This window comes from Silurus aristotelis, assembly GCF_946808225.1.
Source record: "Silurus aristotelis genome assembly, chromosome: 10".
Classification (NCBI taxonomy): Eukaryota; Metazoa; Chordata; class Actinopteri; order Siluriformes; family Siluridae; genus Silurus; species Silurus aristotelis.
Genome location: NC_139583.1, coordinates 8554235 through 8579952, shown reverse-complemented (window position 1 = coordinate 8579952; position 25718 = coordinate 8554235). Strand labels below are relative to the sequence as shown.

Sequence of the window (25718 nt, the reverse complement as noted above, 5' to 3'; positions counted from 1 at the left end):
ATCCCCCCCCCCCCCCCCCCTTGTCCTCTACATCTGCCCCTTTCCCTCACCACATCCATTAACCTCCTCCTTGGCCTTCCTTTTTTCCTCCTTCCTGGTGGCTTCATCCTTAGCATTCTCCTACTGATATACCCCATGTCCCTCCTCTGCACATGTCCAAACTATCTCAATCTCGCCTCCATCACCTTGTCTCTAAATCGTCCTACATGCGCTGTCTCTCTAATAACCTTGTTTCTAATCCTGTCAATCATCGTCACTCCCAACGAAAACCTCAACAACTTCAGCTCTGCTACCTCTAGCTCCACCTCCTGTCTTTTACTCAATGCCACTGTTTTTAAACATAAACATCATACAACATTGCAGGTCTCACCACAGTCCTATAAACTTTCCCTTTTACTCTTGCAGATACTCTTTTATCAAAAATCACTCCTGCCATTCTTCTCCACCCACTCCACCCTGCCTGCACTTTTTTCTTCACTTCTCTAACACACTCTCCATTACTTTGCACTGTTGAAACCAGATACCTGAACTCCTTCACCTTCTCCATCTCTTCTCCCTGCAACCGCACCACTCCATTGCCCTACTTCTAATTCACACTGTACTTCTCATGTACTCTGTCTTACTTCTTCCCCTTCTCTACAGTGTGTATCTCCACCTCTCCAGGCTCTTCTCAACCTGCTCCCTACTCTCACCACAAATCACAATATCATCCGCAAACGTCATAGTCCACGGAGAGACTCCTGTCCGACCTCGTCCGTCAACCTGTCCATCACCACTGCAAACAGGAAAGGGCTCAGAGCCGATCCTTGATGCAGTCCCACGTCCACCTTGAACTGCGTTCCTACTGCACACTTCACTGTTGTCACACTGTCCTCATACATGTCCTGCACCACCCTCACATACTTCTCTGACACACCAGACTTCCTCATACAATACCACAACTCCTCTCTCTTTACCCTGTCATGCGCTTTCTCTAAATCCACAAACACACAGTGCCACTTCTTTTGACCTTCTCTATACTTTTTCATCAACATTAAAGTATGAAACCATACTGTTGCTCACAGATGGTTACCTTTTTTTCTCAGCCTGGCTTCCTCTACTCTCTCCAATACCTTCATGGTGTGACTGATAAACTTTATTCCCCTGTAGTTACTGCAGGTCTGCACAACCCCTATTATTCTTAAAGATCGGTACCAGCACACTCCTTCTCCATTCCTCAGGCATCTTCTCACCTCCCAAAATCTTGTTGGACAATCTGGTTAAAAACTCCACTGCCATCTCTCCTAAACATGCTTCTACCGGTATGTCATCTGGTCCAACCGACTTTCCACTCTTTATCTTCTTAATAGCTGCTCTCACTTCCTCCTTACTAATCCTATCCACTTCCTGCTTCACCATTTCCACACCACCCAACCTACTTTCTCTCTTATTTTCCTCGTTCATCAGCTCCTCAAAATACTCACTCCATCTTCTTAACACACTCTCCCAACTAGTCAACACATTTCCATCTCCATCCTTTATTGCTCTAACTTGCAGCACATCCTTCCCAGCTCGGTCCCTCTGCCTGGCCATCCGGTATAAATCTTTTTCTCTGTTCTTAGTGTCTAACTTCTAATACAGCTCCTCAAATGCCTTTTCCTTGACTTTCGCCACATCCCTCTTTACCTGCTGCCGCATCTCCTTGTACTCCTGCCTACGTTTCTGATCACTCTGTCGATCCCAATTCTGTTTTGCCAACCTTTTTCTTATTATGCTTTCCTGCACTTTCTCATTCCACCACCACGCTCTTTTGTCTATCTTTCTATTTCCAGATGTCACACCAAGTGCCTTCCTAGCTGTCTCCCTTATCACTTCTGCAGTAGTTTCCCATCATCCAGCACCTATTCACCACCACCGAGCCCCTGTCTGACCTCTTTCCTGAATCTCACACTGCAGTCTTCCTCCTTCATCTTATTCTTCTTTCAGTCTTCACTCTCCACTTCTTCTTCAACTCTAAAATCATCCTACAGTCCACCATCTGATGCTGTACAGCTACACTGACCTGATATTTCTTAATCTTTATTTTACTAGAGATGCAGGAAAATAAAGATTAAGAAATATCAGATACTAATATTGATAATATTCAGTATTGACTAATACTGAATATTGATACTAATAATATAATACAATAATAATTAATCATCATCAATCCCAATCCTCATCATCCATGGTAAGGGATTTGGCTTAGTAGTGCTATTTTAGATGTAATGCAAATGCAGATCCTACTGTGTTCTGGCTAAAATATTTTTTATAAGGTTTACATATAGTGGTGTGTTCTTAATGACAGCTTTTTTAAAGTTATATCCTATTCCTAAAATAAGAAATATCCCAATACATCGCCTTGCTTACAGCAAGGCGATGTATTGGGATATTGGCAATATGTCTCAACATATAATATCTCAACCCCTGCATCGTGATACGGTACGTATCATATCGCCATATTCTTGCCAATACACAGCCGTCTTCTGTTCTGTATCTCTGTATATTCAGTTGAACTGGTGTCTCAAAAGACTTTATGAGTTGTTTTTGTGATTGATTCTGAATGGAAGGTCTTGCTCTCCTTAGCCAGCACATGAAAGAGTCAGAGGCCTCTTTCACAGATTTAACTATGACCTTATAACACACAGACACCATGACATCACTTTGACATGCACACGCACAGTTTCTCCTTACATGCCTCAGGTTGTTTGTGTTTTAGTCGACAGCATCAAAGAACACAAAGTCAAAGCTCATATCTGGCAAACAATACTGATTAAGAATCGTGCTCCATGTAGAGATTTTTATTTTCTTCCTGCTATAAACATTGTTTAGCTCTGATTCGTGCTTTAGGTATAGTCAAGCCTGTGAATTTTTATGTGTGCTCATATGTGCGTGCATGCATGTGTGTGTGTGTGTGTGTGTGTGTGTGTGTGTGTGTGTGTGAGTTAGTGTGCACTTGTTTAAAAAGGAGCAGGTATGCTTTGAAGCCCCCTCATTTCTCTCGAGAACAGCTGCATTGTTTTAGCGCTTGACAACCTCATGACTTGAATGAAGAACTAGCAGGCATATAAACACTATTGGGAGGTTCTTTTCCGATAAAGGAATCTTACCAGGAAAGGTCTAGATCGAGATTGCAACTAATAGATGGCGCAACAGTAAGGAGGCGGTTATTAGCATGCTTTTGACCATGTCATCGCATTTTTATTACTGGAACACATCCTTTCACAGGCTTTCCAAGGCTGACCCTTACACGCATATAAAGTTAACTTCCCGTGGTCAGAGGCCACCAAAGAAGTAAACACGCACCTTGAACATAGATCACACACTTGCTTTTTAGATAAGTGGCACAGACTAATCATTCTAAAGGATGCATCTCTCTCTCTCTATCTCTCCCTCTCTTTCTCTGCGCACACACATGCTTCATTATCACTAATATAGAGTCAGCCCTCCTGATGTACCTAATAAGACTGTAATGACCAATCCAACACAGTAATTAGAGGTCAGCAGGAAGCTGAACCTAAAGGTGAAAGTGCGACCTTTGCCCCTGCGTTTGGAGGAGGGTGGAAGCCATGCTGTGTGCCGGTCCCCATGGCTGTGCACAAACCATCAGAATGATTTATGGCTAGGAACACTACAGGTGACATGTGAATTCTCCATCGGCATTTGAAGGGGACACCTAATTATTGCACAGAATGAGAAAGTGCACAGTTAACATTTGAAAAGTGGAAAACAGCTATACTTTGTGTTTGTTTCATGGAAATGTTCACTCTGAGTGGAAAAGATGCAGGTATAACTTTATGGCCATCAATCAGGCATAACATTATGACCACCTGCATAATATTATGTTGGTCCCCCTTTTGCTGCCAAAATAGTCCTAAGTCTAGAGCATAAACAGCATTAACTTCTGCAGTAATTGGAGCTACAGTAGCCCATCTGTTTGATCGGACCACACAGGCCAGCCTTCACTCCCCACATGCATCAATGATTCTTGGCTGCCCATGACCCTGTCGCCGGTTCACCACTGTTCCTTCCTTGGAGCACTTTTGATGAATACTGACCGCTGCAGTCCAGGAACATCCCACAAGTGCTGCAGTTTTGGAGATGCTCAGATCCAGTCATCTAGGCATCAAAGTTTGCTCCTTGTCAAACTTGCACAAATTATTACGCTTGCCCATTTTTTCTGCTCCTATCACATCAACTTTGAAGACAAAATGTTCACCTGCTGTCTAATATATCCCACTCACTAACAGGTGCCATGTTGAAGAAGAGCATAATGTTATGTTTGATCGGTGCATGTTTGTGTGTTACAGATCAAAGAGGACGAGCGGGTGTTGGTAACAGAGCGAGGTTTGCTCATCCGCTGGGTGCAGCGTAGTGACGCCGGCTTGTACGTGTGCACAGCTCAGGAGCTCAGTTTCACGCGCACTCTCCTCCAACTTTCGCTGAGAGTCCTGGAACGCAACCAGCTTCCTGGGCACCACCCATCTTCCGCCGGACCTCAGGATCACTCCATTCAGGACATGACGTCTGAGTTACGGCACAGTTATAAGGACTATGTGCGTGCTATGAGCGCACCGTCTCTGGAGGAGTACTGCGAAGTGCTGTGGCATAAGGAAAAGAAGCAGAGGCAGAAAGCTAAATGGAAGCAGGAACTCAGAAAGAACAGGAACCGACGGCACCACCAGGGGGCTGCCATCTGAGTGAACGGTACTCAGATGTGCAGGTAGGAGAGGGAGGGCTAAAAAATAGCATTGATCTGTGGATCGATGTCCATGACCCAAATGGAACCCATTTCATCTATTTTAAGGGGTAAGACAGATCATTTGAAAACCAGCATTCTGGTTGTCAATATCTCTACCTGTCATCAGGATACAGAGAAGATACACAAAGTATGAATTTGCTAAATCTACAGCAGCTGTGCAAGTGAAGAAGAGGTCCTACTTGCAGACGTACATGTATTTATTAAGTAAATTTAGTACAAATACAGGACACAGGAGGATTCCCATTCACAAAGTCTTTAATTGTAACCAGTAATGAAAATGCATTCATGTTGAATGACTGTAAATATATGTTTTGTACAGCATATTGTGCATGCGGTAGAATCAATGACGTTTTAATTGTTTTCAAATTATAAGTTTGGTGTTCACACAGCAGGTTTCTTAAATGGATCCATATTGCAAACAGGATCAAGCTAATTTGTAGACAGAACAGTACCACAATAGGCAGTGTTCCTCAGTTTGATCCTTAACTCACAGTCACTCCCTCTAAATACTTTCATTTGTTCCTCCTGTGTTCATGTGGTTTTCCTCAGGTTTCTCTGGTTGCCTCCAAGAAACATGCTGGTGGGGTGATTGACTATGTTAAATTGCCCCTAGGTGTATGCATGTGTACTGGGATGAACTGAATGTATTCCCACTTAAAATTCTTGGGACAAGCTCTAGATCTACCACGTTCAGCTGATTCGGGATTCGGGGTAAAACACATACTGAAGATAAAAGATGGAAAAAAACTCGATTTTTCGATCTGCTTACTCTGATTCACATATGCAGGGTTTTAATTCAGTTTAAAACTCCATACAAATGGAGTACAAATATTCAGACTTCAGACAATATTTCTATATAAACTACCAAACAAAACAAAACAAAAAAATGTTTGAACTTGACTGCCTGACTGTCTAAACACAACCTATAATCAAAAACAATATAATAAAGGTTTGTTAGAAAAAAAGTAATAAAATTCTGTATATTTCAATTGTGTCTTTTGTAGTTAGTTTGTTTATGATATATGAACTTATTTATAATTACAACCCATTTGGAATAAACTCTTTCCTTTAAAGCTCTCTGATTTCAGGTGTTTTATTGCTAAATACTTGATCAATTGCTGTTTTCTTCCTCTTAAATCTGTTTCTTTTTCTTTTTCTTAGTATTACTTCTTTATTTATTTGAATGGAGAAACTTACATAAACACCCGATATACCTGATACCATGACTGGAGTTCTTCACTACAGTCATGCTCTCCAGTGCTTGTGATTGAGAAATTCCGCCAGTCTGGTCTGTTGGAATACCAGTCAAACACACGGAGATGAGATTAGAGGGAGCGAGAGGAACTCACTGCCATCCATCATTCTTCACAGGCTGACCTCACATTACCCTCCAGCCTGGAACAGTGACTCCTGCACACACACACACACACACACACACACACACACACACACACACACACATTGTATGTACTGTGTGTTCAAGGCTGAGATTCTGTCCAAGTCAGGACTCACTTTTCATGACCAGTTGGTTTTGCTTCTGTTGACCTAAGAAAAGGGTCAAGTTTGAACAAGTCATTCATGCACATACGCAATACAGGTTATGTCTGCAAGTATAACCTGCATTGGTATAGAACTTTTGCCATATTCACTGGTGGACATAAAGTAAATGTAATTTTAAAGTTTTAAATATCTCAATCCATGTTTGACTCATTAATATTCTATTAATAGATTAGTGTACTAAGAGTAACATTAGAGTCTTTTCACAAAGTGTTGATTAAGCAACTGTCTTTTGACAAAAATGATAATAGGAACATTATAGCCATAATAAATCATAGTACTTTTTATACTTAAGTACATTTGAGGGCAAATACTTTTGTATTTCTACTCAAGTAAAAGTTTAAAGGAAGCAACTTTTACTGTTTTCTGGTTCCAAACTTAAATAGATAATAATATTGTTTGATTAAAACCAAAACCAGAATGAGAACGACACAGCCGTGTTTTAGAACTCAACAATACAAAAGATGCACGCTGAGACTCAGGGCTGTAGCAACACACATCAGGGTATAAATAGCCAAACTACATACGAACTAACACAAAAAGCTTTACACAATTGGGTGACCTGAAATGACAAGACGAGGGAAAACAAGACCAGGTAGTGAAAACCAAGAGCACAGTGGACTACTTTTTTAGGAACTTGCCCTGAGATGTACCATGATACGAGGTGGTATAAAAAGTTTCAAGACTAGTTCTGTTTTTCAAGAAAGTATTTTATTTAAGTTTACACACCATCACCGTTAAAATAATCACCTTACACAGGGCTCCCAGTGTTCCTGTCACTTCCAGAATGTGTCCTAGAAGTTTTCTTTTCGAAGTGTGTCAAGCACCTTCTACGATTTTGTGCTGGATCTCCGCAATGGTATCAAAACAGCAACATTTGAGCTGGATCTTCATCTTCGGGAAGAGGGCGAAATCTGAAGGCACCAATCTGGTGCTGAAGTAAGATCATGTTGTTTTCGGTGAGAAACTCACGTGTGAGGAGAGCTCGGTGGACAGGTGGTCAGAATAGCACCATTTGCACAGCTCCTGATGTACACAGGATGATGTCTTTTGCCACACTGACTTATGAAGGTCGGTGCTCCCTGTGACTGTGCATGTGGCCAATCAGACTCAAATCTGGGCATTCTGCTAGTGAAAATTAACAATAACATTATATCCTGCTTATATTATTCGGCATAACATTATAATATATAAATAACTGGCGACTGATTTTAGTTTCATACAATTATGCAGGTTTATAGAGTTCATGAAAAAGACAAAAAACTAAAACTTACAGAGCTACACCAACTCAAAGCAAATCTAATGCAGAATTCCTACAAGTGAATCACGGTCACTAATCTTTTACCCACGTTCCAATAATTTTTAACACAGTCTGGCTTGTGAAATCTCATAAATTCACTATCTCGATCCCTGACAGCAGGACTTTCTACACCATGTGTCATGGCATGCTAAGGAGGATTGCTTTAATGACCACATGGGGCCTGTGGAAGGAAACGGGATTTTAACGGATGGGAAAGCTCTTTAATCTGTGCAACTGTTTCTTCTTCCTGTATGAGCAACAAATCAAGCAAAGCATGATGGATTCGCATCATTCCAATCACGTTGCAGTGCACAGGTCATAAATCAGTACTGTTTAGCTCTAGAAAATCATCCACAATGCTTTGAACAAAGAGTGAAGCAGAGTGCTGTTGATGGACAAAAGATATGGCAGGATAAATTCGATCCAGCTGGGTGAATGGAAGAAAAATGAAACTTGTTGCTAATGGGGCATCTTTAGGCAACGAGTCAGCTGACCTGGTCATCAGGGTCATTAGCAATGTGTCTGACTGCGTCTTTTGTTCTGGTTCGGGCAGGTTGTTGATTCTACTTGGTTGGGTGGGAATCGAAATTGGGTGGTTATGAAAATGTTATTATTTTTGGTTTAGCAAACATGGATATTTTAACCAGTACATACCACAAATGCTGTTGACATTTATGCGATTATGGTATTACATTTTATGCTAAATTCTCAAATATGATTGGTCCAAAGGTGTTCAGTAATGTTTGCAATAAAGCACTTTCTGGATTTATGTTCTGTTTAATAATAATGTCATTTCACTAGTAGCAGCTCCTTCATTTGGTCATGTGTGGGCAGCAAATGGATTTAAGAATGTTATTTAACAAAGAAAAAAATCCTTAAATTAAGTAGTCTCCAGAGTCAAATATTTGTAACAGTCCTCTTGGAGCTGCTATACTGTAAGTGATGTCTTGTGGACAATACATATTATTAAATACAATTATAAAAGGATAAAAACTTTGTTTGAGCTTCTCCTATTAGGGAGATTATCCGCATGTTTGATTTGGCACATTTTTACGCTGGATGCCCTTCCTAACCCAACCCTCCCCATTTTTCCGGGCTTGGGACCGGCAATAAGGCTTGTGCAACCTTAATGGCTGGGGTTGGTTCCCTGACCGGGGATCAAACCCGGGCTGCAGCGGTGAGAGCGCTGCATCCTAACCACTAGACTACTAGGGAACCCACAATTATAAAAGGATAAGAAGTCAAATTGCTGTGGTATAAAATGTACATTTTACGGCATTTTGGCAGACACACTTATCCAGAGCGACTTATATTTATCTCATTCATACAACTGAGCAGCTATGGGAATAAGGTCCTTGCGCAGGGGCCCAGAAGTGGCAGCTTGGTGTGACTGGGATTTGAACTCAAAACCTTCAGATCCAACCACTGAGCTACTACCTCCCAATATGAATATCCTTAAACTAGTTATCACATAGTCCTTTGTGTCATTTCTGTACTGCATAATATTTACTGCATTTTGGCAGACATCCTTATCTAGAGCAACCCCCGTTTATCTCATTCATACAAATTAGCAGCTATGGGGTTAAGGGCCTTGCTCAGGGGCCCAGGAGTGGCAACTTGGTGTGGCTGGGATTTAAACTCACAACTCTCAAATCTAAAGTCCAATGCCTTAACCACTAATATAGCAGATTCTAGTTTTCTAGATTCTAGTAAAATTATAAAACTTTAGGATGTGTGCTGAAATAGGAAGTGACAAAATCCATAGTGCTTACAGCATCACACCACTCTATCCTGGATTCTAAAGCACAATCCCATCAGCTGTCAATCACTCAGCCTGACTGCTTTAACAGGAACAGAGAACCCATTATCAGGTCCATTCCTGACACACTCCTGTAAGTGTGTTATAAGTGAGTGAGTGCGGAGTAAATGGCCAGTGAATAAGACATGGTGTGAATCGTTGCTGCAGAAATTCTGCTTTAGACTAGTTTGCTGTGTTTGCGGTGGGTGTCAGCTTCTCCGTCACAGTCACACAGATTATTATTTGCATGTCTGCTTTTCGGGAATTAACGTCTTCGTGAATTGCTGAGCAGAAAATTTTTACTGGGCTCAGTGAAACATTTTTACGAAGTTAGAAATGACCTATGAAATATTTATGCATATTTACATATGAATCATTCCACAAACCAGTTTCTTTCCGTTTGCAAAGCTAATTAATATTGCAGGATTTTGGGTTTTATGAAGGCCCATGGCTTATTTATTGTTTGGGGCAAATTGCTGTCGACTATAAAAAAAAGGGTGCGATGGAAAAAATCGAGAGGATTAAGTGATACAGAGCTATATTTTGTATAGCAGTGCAGTCATGGGCTGAAGGCAGAGGCGACAATCTGCAGACAAATAGGCTATAAAATGAAATATAATGTAACAGAATGGGTCTCGTGCCCGATACGCCTTGGCCACAATTCTTATTCATAAGAAAGACTCAAGAGAACACATAATAGAAAGTTCCAAACATTTGACTTGTATGGCTCCATTAAAAATGAGAGGAGGAAAAACCCCAGATAGACTGGTACACCCAGTGGAAAGAATAAACCAGTAACAAACACATTCTAGGATAAAAATAGATCAAAAAATATATGTAATAATAAAAAAAAAGGATGGAGACCAAATGGGTTTGCTGAGTTTGAAACAGAACATTGGATAAATGCATTTTAATTGCTATGGCTTTTCAAGGCTTATTTTAGACTTCAATGTCAGAATCAATTATGGTTTTGAAATGGACAAAAGGACACTGTGGATACAAAAAGAGCATTAAGACTAAAACCGGAAACTGTTGCAGTAAGAAATTACTTGTTTGTCTTTGGATGGTTGTAGCCCTGGTTCAGTAATCCTTTGCTCATAGCAAGCACGTTTTTGCAATTGTGTTCATTCATTCATTCATTCATTCATTCATTCATTCATTCATTTATTCATTCATTCAGTCATTCAAACCAAAAAGATTAATCTCCAAAAAAAACAACAAAGGCAAGTGTGTCAATCCTGTGCTTTAAACTCATAACCTTACAATCAGTAGTACAGAATCACTGAGTCATCAGACTGCCAGATCTACACATTTTTAACTTACACAGACCATTTATTATCACAGTAACTAAGGCAAATGTGTCTAATTAAGTTTATTAGAAACAGAGGGGGATCTAAGAATTAAAATTACTGCCGAAAGCTTTGTTTGGAGACTTTGTCTCAAGCTGTGTGTGCAGCCAGGGAACATTCTTTCCACCACCCTGGACAAGTCTTGATGCTGTGAGTCCAGATTAATATTTTTGCAATTATTTTTTTGATACAATTTTGGCAATTAATCTAAAAATGATGTTTTGCAGAAAAACTACACAGAGCAGCTGTTCAAAGAACCTAAAAGAACATCATGACCATGATGATTTATTACCAGAAACCCTGCTATGAAGCATGGTGGTGGCAGTATTGTGCTATGGGGCAGCTTCTCATTAGCTGAGACTGGTGATCTAGATAGAATTATAGAAACATCTGACTCCAAATATTCATTTTGAAATCATTGCATTCTAAATGTATTTGCATTTTATACAGCATCTCAACTTATTTGGGGGTTGTTTGATAAGAAACAAGAGAACTCAACACCTGATGCTAAATTTAACCTACAAATTTAACTTCAAATCATTTCCTTTTAAATCTAAAAAACAAACCAGAGTAATCATATTACTATATTGCTTGCCTTTTTGTGGTTACCTACAAAGTGCAATAAAATTACAGAGTTTTTTTAATCAGATACTGTATCCATCTTTGTTTAACTTGAATGAAGTGATCATAATTGTGGTCTAGATTCCATGGTAGTGCTTTTGTTTGAATACAGGCTGTGTGTGTCCATGTGTCTTTTATTCAGTATTTTTTGTTAACGCTGATTGTTTAGGATTGTTTGGAGTGTGTGGTTGTAACCAGCTTGATCGCTTTTCCCCAGGCAATTTTCTCCCCTGTTTAGTCACCTGGCAATTTCTAAATGGTAGCCAACTCATTACATATGCTCCTTTTGAATCACTTGAAACCAGGCAAGCGCAATTTATTATTCATTATGTGTCACAGAACAGCTTAACACAGACAAAACACTATCGACCTTCATCAATATACATATGGATACTCACAACTGCCTAGTGTTATAATGATTGTCGAAGAGAGGCCATCCTTTCCTCCCAGAGGGCATGGCTATTTTTACTTCCTTGGTTTTTATCCATTGGTATCTATGGCATTGTTGGAATTAGAACTTGTTTGAAGGTGTGTTAGTTATACAGAGCAGCAAAAATTATGTACTGTAAGCTGGCACATGAGTACAGGACTGAAATAACAATGAACAATGTAGGTAGTGCAATATTACAGAGCGTTTGTACTTCTACAGATGTGAACTGGACAGATGTGATAGAGAAATCAGTGACATAGGAGAATATTGATAGTGTCCCAAGGGCAGCGAGCTGAAAGAATGTGTGACAGAGGGAGAAACAGTTGTTCTCTGTAAGAGGGTAATGACTACCTATGAAGCTCACACCTGATTTATTGCCTCTGTCCCTTTACTTCACTTCCAATACCCACAACACACACACACTCCCAGACGAGTGATGGCTTCATTCGCAGGAAACACATGAACGCATGCTCTTATTTATTACCCCACACCCTGCAATTGCAAGCCACTGTTAGTTTAATAAATGAAAGCGAGGAAAGATATATAGGGTTTAATTCAAGCCTGTTCTAGCCCTGATTAAGAAGGCAGAGGAAAGATCAACATAGAGGTGCAAGACAGAAGTAATGTCAAATGTAATCCTTTCTTAGATATTTGTATTGATTATGAATAGATCAGCTGTAGGTATCAGGTTGATATTCATTCTTTAGTACATGCTTCAGTTAGCCAAGTTTTTGATAAGACACAGTTGCTGATCTGGACTATAAGGATTGCCGGAGAAGCCAATTAGATCAAAGCAACAGATAAGCAGACAATCTTGGCCTCGAGCTGCCATTTGTGATCTTCGGCAAACAAGATCTGTTCAAAATGATTAACTTTACTATTTCAAACTGCAATTATTACATCATTGTAGACTGATTCAATGATCGAACAAAACACATGACTTCTGAACCGTTGTCTCTTCTAGACAGAAGAATGTTTTGTCCGTCATCAACGATCTCCAATAATCAGTTTGACCTCTGCTCTAGTCTGTCTAGATTTGATGTTGAGAAGGTTTGTCAGGATTTATTTGCCTCATAAACTCAATCAGGGCACAGCTGTCTACACACATCACATGGCTCTATTAATCCAATCCTCAGTCCAAAGTTGCTCAAATACAATCACATCTTTATCATGACAGTTGGATTTATGTTTTATGGTCTTTCCAGATGCAGTATTATACAATCCAGACAAAAACGATTTGGTTTGGTTCGGTTACTTTTTTTTTAAAAATGCTTAAGTCTAATCGCTCAAAAGGTGGACAACTCGGTGCGGAATTTAGTTCCCAATATAAATGATTGGTCAGTACTAATAGGCTTGTTTTTTTATACAGAATTACCATAGTTCTAGATAATACACAAGCTAACTGTCTGTTGTGTAGACAGCTCTAACAAAAAAAAATCTCTGGAGTCCAATAACACTCCTACGATGGCGTATTAGGGACACTGTGGGATAAAAAAAAAATGGAAGGGGAGGGGCAGGGAATTTAGAAAAAAAACTAAAAATTTTCCAATTTCAGATTTATAAAAATAAACTGGGACAGGAGGGGAAGGGAAGGGAATTACTTATTCTGAAATTTTCCAGTTGTAAGTTGGTAAGTCAAGATTTAAACTCAAAAACAACACAAATTTACATGAAGAAAATAAAAATCTTCAAGTTTTGAAAATTTCCAGTATGATGATCTGGTGATTTTGGGCTAAATTATTAAAGTATATTATAAAGTATTTCCTTGTTGCTAAATCCAAGGGAAAATGCAAGGCGTAATGCAAAACAAGTGATGTCAGCCCTACCTTGCGAAGTGTACATGCGGTTCAAAATCCCACAGATTTTTGAGTTTTAAACACAAAATTTTTCAAATATTACCTAAAAAAATTTCGAGTTTACATTTTTTTTGTTATATTAGTTTTAATATTCTGAGTTTTAAACTTGAAAAATTCAACTTACAATTTAAAACATTTGAAGTTTTAAAATCAGAAATTCCCTGCCCCTCCCCTTCCAGTTATTTTTCAAAATACGAAATTGGCGGAAATACACCGTTGTATTATACTGTATGCGGTTTTCTTAAATTTATAATATACTATAAATTAGTGTGTTTTTCTTGAATATTTCGAGTTAATAACAGGGTTTTTTGACCCACACTCCAGACTATTGTATAAATAAAATAATTAACAAAAAATAATTAACAAAAAATGTAATTGGTGTTATTTCTGGGGGCTATACATGGGGGCTGGTTAATGGCACAATGCTTGCCATATCATCCCATAGACACATTTTGTATGAGAGCTTTACAATCCACATAAATACTGAAACTTTCATCAGCACATACAGCACAGAACGTAAGGAGCAATCTGGCATTTCTGTATCAGGAACAAACTGGTCCATGAAAACACAGATGAACCCTGCTAATGCTAAATAATAAAATTATCTGCTAGCATAACTGAAAGTTAAGCTAGTAAGCCTCTACTGTGTTTTACATGTGATGCATTTGCAAACACAATGCAATACTACATTAGAGATTTTGCTAGAAGAGGACATTGTTTTGTTAACCGCAGTCTGTAAAAATGTATTTACTGTAACTAGCTCATGATACATCAATATATTACAATAGATACAGTACCATGTTTTAGTCAGTTATAGGCTGACTAAAGATAGAATTTGAAAAAAAATATGATTTGTCTACCCTTGATATACTAATTTTTTTAATCCCACCAGGCATAATAATGAAATGTAAAGGCACTTCGGTTAGACAATAATCTCTCATTGAACAAAACAGTGTGATTACTTGCAAAGTTCCAAATCATTGCACTGGAAATGAATTACGTGCATCTCTCTCCGAGGAAAGGTCTTGAGCTCATGCTGATTTACAATCTGTAGCCATTAAAAAGTGATTATCTTCAAGCAGTCCATCTTCAAGTCTATCTACACTCAGGGTTTGTGCAATAGACTAGGTCTATTGTGGAATGGTACTTTAGAAGAGACTTGGCTGAGACAGACAAACACACACAAACAGACAGACTCTCACACAGACAAACGCTGCTAGGAAGCATAGGAGTCGACTCTGTAGTAACCCTGCCTGTGGCAGAAATATCTTCCACTGCTGTCTGAAATACAAAGCTTTAATTGTTCACATATTGGTATTAGGTAAATGTGCTTGATCATATCATAATGCCTTGCTGTTCACGTATTTCTAAATATGCATAACCTACCTTGATTTGGAATATTTCCAACTTCTGTTTATAGCTCACATAAAATCATTTATAATGTGTTTTCCATCTTTTGTAATTTTGATGCTAGATCTTTTAAGATTATGGCTAAGGAATTGATCATGAATATGTAGATATGTTGAATTCACAATCGCAGAAGGTGCGATATACTTCCAAGAAATATTCCAGAAGTGGCAGGAATGCTGAGAGCGCTGTATTGCTGTGCAAGGGGACTATTTTTATTTTTTATTAAGGTCATAGTGTGTAAAGATAGATAAATAAATTACTTTCTTGTAAACAGTGCTAGTCTCGAAACTTTTTTGATACCTCCTAGCATATGGACAAAATCTTGTTAACACGTGACCATAAGATTCCTATGTGCTTTTTAAACATTCCATTCCACATTTAGTGCCCATTTGCAGTTATAACAACCTCTATTCTTTTGGAAAAAATGTTCCACTAGATTAAACTGCTCATTCAGCCACAAGAGCATTAGTAAAGTCAGGTATTGATGTATGGTGAGGAAACCTGGGATGTAGTCAACATTCCAATTTGAGAAAATATTCATGATGCTGTTAAGCTCATATTGCAACCCTAACATCTGCATGTTCACATCATGTTTTCTCCAATTTTCAAGTTTCAAGTTTAGTCAGTCAGTAGTAGCCTCAAATTCCTGTTCTTGGCTGACAGAAGTGGAACCTATGCTAACTTTCTGCTATTGTAGGTCATCTGTTTGAAGTTTTAGTCTTGGGCATTCTGAGATACTATTCTGGTACTACTATTGTAAAAAATGGTTATTTGAGCCATTGTAGACTCATTGATCTGTCAGCTCAAACCAGTCATGTCATTGATCGCTCTCAAGAGGTTATTTCCACCCACACACGTATGGAGTACTCACTGGGTGTATTTTCTAGACTCTGGAGATTTGTGTGAAATCCCAGATCTGCTGTTTCTAAAATACTCAAACCAACCACCTGGCACCAACTCCCAAGAAAAATTGAAAACCAGTGAGATTTTTATAAAATTTCTTATTAATATATATTTTTTTGTTGGATTTGTACAATTTTCAGTTAGATCAACTGTGTTAAAAGCAGGAAATTCAACATACCATGCAGGGCAAATGTTATCTAGTAACAGTAATAGGAACTGTTCCAGGAATCTTTGCAGGCAAACAAGCAGCAGTATACAGCAGTGAAGAAACATGATATACATGACTGTTACATGATGCATCTTTGGTAAAAATGTGCCAATTGTTGGAGATCTGGTGGCTGAATAGGAAAAGGACATCAGTGTGATTTACTCAAGACAGCTGCATATGTCATCACTGTGCTTTTGTATCCACAGATCTATCTCATTTCCTTTACACACACACACACACACACACACACACACACACACACACACACACACACACACACACACACAGACGCACACACACACACACACACACACACACAGACACACACACACACACACACACACACACACACACACACACACACACACACACACACACACACACACACACACACACACACACACACTGTCTCTTTACTAAGGCAATCTACTGGTGACAGACATGCATGTGAATCTTGGCTAACTTTTCAGATCCCAACAAACACACCTGTGCATACATATAACATACTGTAATCTAACATACTCAGGGGACTGTAAAACACATTCACAGGAATAATATTCAGAAGATTCAATAATCTTTGGCACTTTCCAATTTCTTGAACGATCAAGTTCATTAGTAGAAGATTCTGCACACACATACAAAACACTAACTGGATGATAGGAATAATTTATATTTCTGCACATTGTTGGATAATTTCTCTGCAGAGGGAAAAACGCTGAATAGAGCTTATCGTCCAGTCTGTAAGACAATCTGTTTAATTCAGTCTGTGAATTTGATTTGATCTCTGTTGAAATTGGGGTTCATTGTTCTAACTGACTTGAGCAAAAAAAAAAAAAGAATCACAGTTCCTATCACAGTTGTTGATCTCTAATGTGTTGGGAAAAAGTGAAAGCTCTCTCTTACTACACACACTCTTTAATTGAACAGTGGCAGGATGAATTGGCTGAATTGGCCATCTGCTTTTTCTCTGAGTGTGAATGTGTGTGGGTGTGTGTCTGTGTGTATGTGTGTGTGTGTTTAACAGCTCAGCCAGGAGCTATACATCCCTTAATTTTAAAACTTTACTCATGCATTCAACTGTCCTCACTAATTACTAGCACCTTACAATGTAACAAAACATGAAAGTTGTCGTTTTAATTTGAGTGTGTATATATTTTTTGTCCTCCTAATGATCATTGCTATATTTCCAATGCCTCACATGCTCATGGCATGACAGTGCAAAATGCCAGATTTACTCAGAGCAGCACTTTCTTTACAATTTTTTTTTCTTTGTGAAAAATATCACATGGGGATAATCAGATGATTCACATGTGGTCTTTTGCCACATCTTTTATGGGTAGTATCTTTTTATTTTTCCACACATCGATTGCTTACATTATTTATATTTTTATAAATAGGATTTTTTCACATGTAGGGCAAGTAATTTTATTTTACACCATGTGATCAAGTTATGTCCATGAGCCAAAGAAGTTATAGCTTGATTATGTTTCAAGTAAAGTCACAAGTGCCTCACTGGCTCACCCAGAACTACCTTCTGTTAAACACTGCAAAAAAAAATTGCCCTTGTGCTCATCACTGAGAAGCTTCATGTCACCAGATTAGCCAAACTGTCATCAGTCTTCATCCTTGTTGACCTTTAAACAGCGTTCAGCACACTTCATCCTCATGAGTCTTCATGCAGATGGACTGATTCATCATCTGCTTCATGACTTTTCACTCGTGTCCCATAAGTCTCAGTGCCTTTCAGTGTTAGAATGAAGTGCACGATTCGTGTAGATCCAAAAGTAGTCTAGGAAAATTGAGTAAAACTGCTCCCTTTTACATTTCTGCTTGAACAAATGTAAAAAAAATATTTGCTTATGAATGTATTTTAAGAATCAAAAGTACTTAACCTTAAAAATGATATTTTTTTGATTTACTGATATTATAATGTTCATTCTCCTGCACATTACACCTTTTAAGGAGACACACAGCAAGAAAAGCTGTGGGATTTATGCTTGCAGAGGTTTTCATTTAGCACGATGAAACAGTTTAAAGTCACCTTAAATAAAAATTCTCTGATAAAGAACAGATATATGAAAAATTTACTCAGGTACAGTAAAAAGGTAAAAAAATACTATATTACAATCGACCTCTGCATCTGTTCTCTATTTTGTTCTCTCAAGAGGGCATAGTAATTGTTGTATACATACTGTAAAGTATTGAGACACCTGAAATATCCCAGCCATATGTGGTTCTTCCCCAACCTCTACCTGCAAGTTGGAGGCACACAGTTGTATAGGTTGTCTCTGGATGCAATTGCATAAAAATTTCCCTTCACTTGAACTTGGAAACCCAAACATTTTCTAGCATGGCAATGCATCTGTATACAAAGTGAGCTCCGGAAATATATGATTAACATGGGCTGGACTGGGAGGTCTTGAGTGGCCTGCTATAGAGCTCTGACCTCAGCCCTATTGAACACCTTTGGGATTAATTGAAATGCCGACTGCACCTGGGTGTCAAGGAAAAAATGTGTTAGCAAAACTAAGAGCTAGCATTACAAATCATTTTCGAAGAGGCAACAACAGTGAAAATCTCATAGTACTTGCATAAACAAATGCTGCTTTTGTTTTTGTTTGAAGTCAGCAGTGCTGATGTGTGAGCAGGGTTGCTTAAATCAAGGGAATCAAATGTTTGGCTTTTACGTGGGGACACAGTCAGAGTCAGCTTGTACATGGTCTGAATGGTAGCATTGAGCACAAAATTGGCTTAGAGCAAATAATTATATCATTATTAGCCAGCTGACAAGGGAGAGGATGATTCAGCTAAACTATCTTATGTCAGGTGTCTAATATACCCCAAAGGAAACACATTATCTTTCAACTTAATCCATGTCATCCGTAGTGTGTGTGTGTGTGTGTGTGTGTGTGTGTGTGTGTGTGTGTGTGTGTGTGTGTGTGTGTGTGTGTGTGTGTGTGTGTGTGTGTGAAAATCACAGAAATAAAGAGTTGTGCATATTAGAAAAGACTAAAGAAACTGTTGAAATTTAATTTATATCTGAAATGTGTAAATTTAACAGGGATGTCCAATCTGTTCCACAAAGGGCTGGTGTGGGTGCAGGTTTTTATTCCAACCAAGCAAGGACCACACCTGATAGTCATTGAAAATAAAAATAAAAATCATTAGATTTATAGAAATAGAATTTGGTGTTGCCTTTGGTTGGTTAGAATGAAAACCTGTACCCACAACAGCCCTTTCTAGAAAATATTGGACACCTTCAATATATTATCTTTGATTCAAAACAACAACCAAGACATAAGACAATCTTATGCCTTTCATCCAAACTATTTTTTAGCATTTATAATTGTCAAAGCTGGAGTAATGTTTTCTAATGTAATTTTGATTTTGTCGTATTTAATGGCATCCATCTTTTACATTATGTATGCAGTTAGTGGAAGTGAGGCAGCCAGTAAAACTGGATGATAGCATCAAATGAAAAGTAGACATATTATACAACATGTAGATAAAATAATAATAATTTTTTTTTTTTTTTTTTTATAGCACAATATTCACATCAGAATGATCAGCTGTGGCAAGATTGTGGCAGGACACTCTTAAAGAATGTAATGTATTGAATGTAAGTTTACAAGACACATGATATGAGTGTGTTGCTTGTTTGAAGGGTATATGCATTCAACAATGCTTTAATTGGGTCTTTGAGAATGTTGTTGGCATCAGGGATGTCATAGTGTGGAGACTATATTTAATATGATACAAATTTATAAATAAATCAGAAAATAAAGACAATTTATCAAATATTTTACCATTTAATAAATATTTTATAAAACATGTATAGCATTATTACAGAGATAGTTTTCAAATCCCTGAGATTTATATAAAATCAAATAAATGGTTTATTTTTTCCTCCAACAGAAACAAGGTTGTGGTAAAGGTGACGGTGAATACAAGCGCAGAATTTTTTTATTATTTTTTAACAGTAATAATAGATCATTATTATAAAATTCATATGAATGGGAACAAGATAACCTGGATCAAGACAAACAAACATAAGTCATTATGTGAGGTGCAAGATGTGACTTAAATATTCATTCTCATGAACAGAAAACATGGCACAGGTGCAATCACAATTATATGGCAACAATGATGTGAGGTACACTGGCCGATGGCAAACGTAGAGTGGTGCCAAACTACTTTAATGCCTGGCTCCAGGCAAGCAAAATACATCTAAGAGGGGGTCCTGGACATCCAGATGAGAAACACATGGGTTCATGAGACCTTTGTAGGAGATTTTAATATTCATGTAGATGATGTAAACGATGCTCTAGGATTATCATTTGTTGACTTAATAAACTCTTTTGGGGTTAAACAAAACATCACCAGACCAACTCACAGTTTTAACCACACACTAGACTTAATAATATCCCACGGAGCAGACGTCACTGATATAGATATCTTACCTCAGAGTGATGACACCACAGACCATTACCTTATACTGTACACACTACCGGTAGAGCAGATTAGCCGTGTTGCACCACGTTATCGACCTGGTAGGACTATTGTTCCAACCACTAAGGACAGATTCATAAATAACCTGCCTGATTTATCTTAATTTCTCACTAAACCCATAACTGATAATAATCTTGATGAAATAACTAACAACATAAACCTTATCCTCACTAGCACATTAGACACCTTTGCCCCATCCGGTTAAAAAAGGTTAGAGAACAAGCACCTGCACCTTGGTATAATAGTCATACGCATGCCCTCAAGAGAACAACACGTAATCTGGAGAGAAAATGGAGGAAAACTAATTTGGAGGTATTTAGAATTGCGTATAAAGACAGTATGCTCAGCTACAGAAAGGCGCTAAAAGCTGCTAGAGCTGACCACCTGAGCAAACTCATAGAAAATAACAAAAACAATCCCAGGTTCCTTTTCAGTACTGTAGCTAAACTAACTACAAATCAGGGCTCTGAAAATTGTGTTCCATTACAGTTTAGTAGTGAGGACTTTATGAATTTCTTCACTGAAAAAATAGATAACATTAGAAAAACAATTGTGGCAGTTCAACCTCTGACACCATCTCCTGAGACAGTGTTACCTTCAACTCCACAACTCCACTGTTTTACATGTATAGGACAGGAAGAGCTGTATAATGTTATTGAAAAAGCTAAATCAACAACATGTCAGTTAGATCCAATTCCTACTAAATTACTGAAGGAAGTGTTATATACAACTGGTGAACCTCTTCTGAATATTATTAACTCTTCACTATCGTTAGGACATGTCCCTAAATCCCTCAAGTTAGCAGTTATTAAGCCCCTCATTAAAAAACTAATCTGGATCCAAACACGCTATCGAATTACAGACCAATTTCAAATCTCCCATTTATGTCTAAGATTTTAGAAAAGATTGTCGCTGCCCAGTTATGTTCCTACCTGCAAGAGAACAATATCTTTGAAGAATTTCAGTCAGGTTTTAGGCCCCATCATAGCACAGAAATTGCTCTAGTTAAAATCACTAATGACCTGTTTTTAGCTTCAGACCAAGGCTTCATCTCGCTGTTGGTTCTACTAGATCTTAGTGCTGCATTCGACACTATAGACCATGATCTCCTCCTAGATCGCTTACAAAATTACATCGGCATTCAGGGACAGGCATTAAGCTGGTTTAAATCCTACCTGTCCGATCTTACCATTTCGTAGATTTAAATGGAGAGCTAGCCAGGCTAATGCAAGTAAATTATGGTGTGCCGCAAGGTTCAGTTCTAGGACCCCTGCTCTTCACAATATACATGCTTCCATTAGGAAATATTATTAGAAGGCATGGAATTAGCTTCCATTGTTATGCTGATGATACTCAGCTATATATCTCATCTAAACCAGGCGATACAGCTCAATTAACTCGGATAACTGAGTGTGTTAAGGAAATAAGAGATTGGATGACCCATAACTTTCTACTTTTAAATTCTGACAAGATTGAGATTTTGCTCATCGGCCCAAAAACTAGTATACAGAAGCTCCAGCATCTCAACCTGCATTTAGACGGATGTTCTGTAACTACTAGTTCAACAGTAAAAGACCTGGGAGTTATTTTAGACAGCAACTTGTCTTTCAAATATCATATCAACCAAGTTACAAAAACAGCCTTCTTTCACCTTAGAAATATTTCTAAGTTAAGAAACATGTTATCTATATCCGATGCAGAGAAGCTCGTCCATGCGTTTATGACCTCCAGAATAGACTACTGTAATGCATTACTAGGTGGATGTCCTGCATCATTAATAAACAAGCTTCAGTTAGTCCAGAATGCAGCAGCCAGAGTTCTCACAAGGTCAAGAAAATACGATCACATAACCCCAATCTTATCGTCCCTACATTGGCTTCCTGTTAAGTTTCGAATAGACTACAAACTATTACTTCTCACTTATAAAGCACTAAATAGTTTGGCTCCCATGTATCTATCCAGTCTTTTAACACGCTACAATCCGCCATGCTCCCTGAGATCTCAAAAATTTTGGGCTTCTAGTAGTTCCTAGAATAGCAAAGTCCACTAAAGGTGGTAGAGCATTTTCACATTTAGCTCCTAAACTCTGGAATAGTCTTCCTGACAGTGTTCGGGGCTCAGACAAACTCACCCAGTTTAAGTGTAGATTAAAAACATATCTTTTTAGCAAAGCCTACACATAACACACATCACATCATAACCTTGTGCTCCAGAACATCTGATCACATGCACATTATCACCTTGTGCTGTTAATATCATGAACAGCAGCTACGCTAATTCCTCTCCACTGCTTCCTCTTTGAAGAAGTAGATGCCGAACTCGCAAACATCCCGAACCATCTAGAGACGTACCAGTGCCATTTGGATCCCGCTACATGTGTGGAGTTTTGACATTGGACCTCCTGGAGTGTTTAAAGGCTCTGGCATGGAGAAGCTGATGCTGGATCTGTGATGATCACAAATGCTGAGCTTATAAAACTAGGAGCTACTAACCATATAGACTGTATAAGACTGCAGAAAGAACATCACTTATAATCTTATACTCCAGTAATCATGTTAGTTCTCACTCTCCAGTGTTCTGTATTGTTGAAAGATTTATGATCAAACTCTTGATGTCACCCAAATGAGGATGGGTTCCCCTTTTGAGTCTGGTTCCTCTCAAGGTTTCTTCCTTTTAACATCTAAGGGAGTTTTTCCTTGCCACAGTCGCCACGGCTTGCTCATTGGGGACAAATTCACACCATTCACCTTAACTGTTGATTTGTGTAAAGCTGCTTTGAGACAATGTCTGTTGTGAAAAGCGCTATACAAATAAACTTGACTTGACTTGACTCGATTTTATATTTAATGCACTTCCAATGGCTTTACTAATGTTCATGTAACTCACTGTTCTAGTCATTTTCAGACTGCAGACTACATTGTTGGTGTAAATGAACAGTTTTGACAAAATTATGTGTTCAATAAGTTTTTTTTTTGGAATGCCATAAAACTTTGTAGATGCTGTTTGTATATTTGCTTTTATTTGTTTAGTAATTAATAACGTCTCTAGGTTATGTATGTAACCCTGGTTCCTCCCTCAGGGAACAAGACGCTGCATCAACACTGCTTCAGAAACGCTTCCGTGTGACCACACTCTGAATCACGTGTGTAATCTGTCCAAAGGAACAGCATGAAGTCCCTGGTGGGGTGACGTCACGACCAGGAAGTTATAAGAACACATTTGGTGGAGATGGCACTAGCTTTGAAAGTGAAAAGAGGGATGCAGGGAGTGTTGCATGGAGACGCAGCGTCTCGTTCCCTCAGGGAACCAAGGTTACATACGTAGCCTAGAGACTCGAGCTTCGTCAACAACGCTTTGAGAACAAGTGTCCAATAACAGCAAACTGACCAATCCCTGCTTAGTGTGAATGGGCACAGCTAGGTCGAAGGACAGTAGGGCCAGTAGTGGCACTATGGTCAAGGCTGTAAGACCTGACCAAGGTCAGTGGGGTGGACCAGCCTGCAGTGTTGCAAATATCTTGGAGAGATACCTCAAAAGACAAGGCCTTAGAGGCTGCCACACACTGGGTGGAGTGCATTCTGACCCTGAAAGGAGCGGGGAGACCAGAGGACTCGTAAGAGAAGTGGATAGCAATCCATCTACTGAGGGTCTGCATGTTGGCAGGACCACTTTTTTTATTTTTGTATACAGACTGTAGCAGCAAACAGCTGGTTCAACATTCTCCACACGCAGTTCTGTGGACTTATGTGTCCAGTGCTCGCACCAGGCACACCCAGTTAAGCTTCACCTGGTCAGGGGCCTAAAAAGAGGAGGATAGAATGCATAAAGTACGACTGGTCACGGGACAACCGAGAGCACCCTGGGAAAATACCCCGGTCCGGGGTAGAGAAAGGCACTACACATGCCTAGGGTAAACTCCAGACAGGAGGGGCTCATGGAAAGGGCATGAAGAAAAACAGTTTTGACTGTAAAAATCTCAAGGGCACTTCAGACAGGGGCCATACAGGCACTCTGAGTCGCAGGCCTCAGGCTACCTTGGAGAAAATGTCTGTAGTGACTGCTCGGCAAGTGGAGCAGAACAATCCGCAATAGCAGGCTCATAAACCTTGAGGGTGGAATGAGACAACCCTTTGGCAAACGTTTCTTGAAGAAATCCCAGCACTTTTGCTCTGTAAAATCTTCTTCATATTTGATCCACCATTTCCCGGTGAAGCTTTCATTCCACAGGCCTTAGCCCTTGCCTTGAAAGGGCGTCTGCTCCTTGATTTAACCGCCTCGGGATGTCTAGTTTTCTCAGTAAAAGCAGCTTTCCTTGGGCCTATAGGAGGATCTGTCAAGCCAGCTTGTAAAGGAGGCGAGAGTGCAGACCCCCCTGGTGGTTGATTTAGGAGACCAACGGTGTGTTGTCCGTATGGACCAGTACATGATGGCCCCTTAGGTTTTAGAGGAAATGCTTCAACGCTAGAAGCATGGCCAGCATCTCCAGGCAGTTGATGTCCCATGAGAGATGGGTCCCTTTCCATAGACCTTGGGCGGAGCGGCCACTCATGACCACCCCCAACCCATGAGGGAGGCATCTGTCGGTAACATTAGGCAACTACAAGGAGCTGGCCTTTTTTTACTTTCTTGAAGGCTGTGAGGATAGTCTCTACTCATGTAGGAGACAGCTGTGCCCGCATAACGGTCGAATCTCACTACTACTACTACTATTACCTCGGCATTAGTGGGCAAGACCGGGGCCTTATGGGAGGATGCAGCACATGGGGAGAGATGGCCAGCCTGCGTCTCTTCAACCCGGTGAATTGTTTCGCAACCGCACTACTTTAGCCCTACAACATTAAAGACAGTTATTCCATGACCTGGTCACCTTAGTGTGCAGTCTTGCCAGTCCAGCGACATCGGTTGGAACAGGCCTCGCAAAGATCGATTAAAAAAGTTGAGTCCTTGTGTCAGGTGTAAAAGCACCAGTGGTGCATCAGGTGCAGGAGCTGGCTTCA

At 39.3% G+C, this 25718-nt stretch overlaps 1 protein-coding gene and 1 long non-coding RNA gene across 4 annotated transcripts in view; one reads left to right on the top strand and one right to left on the bottom strand.

Moving 5' to 3' along the window:
• The window catches only part of sema3d (sema domain, immunoglobulin domain (Ig), short basic domain, secreted, (semaphorin) 3D), a 38702-nt gene extending 32849 nt beyond the window's left edge, over positions 1-5853 (top strand). For all 3 annotated transcript variants that reach the window (XM_083551776.1, XM_083551775.1, XM_083551774.1), the window contains exon 18: positions 4329-5853. In XM_083551776.1, the coding sequence (XP_083407902.1) occupies positions 4329-4718 (390 nt within the window). In that variant the 3' untranslated portion in view covers positions 4719-5853. The remainder of the gene's footprint in view (positions 1-4328) is intronic.
• Positions 1-25718, bottom strand: part of LOC310731864 — a 307021-nt gene that overhangs the window by 202455 nt on the left and 78848 nt on the right. The gene's annotated exons all lie outside the window — the stretch shown is intronic.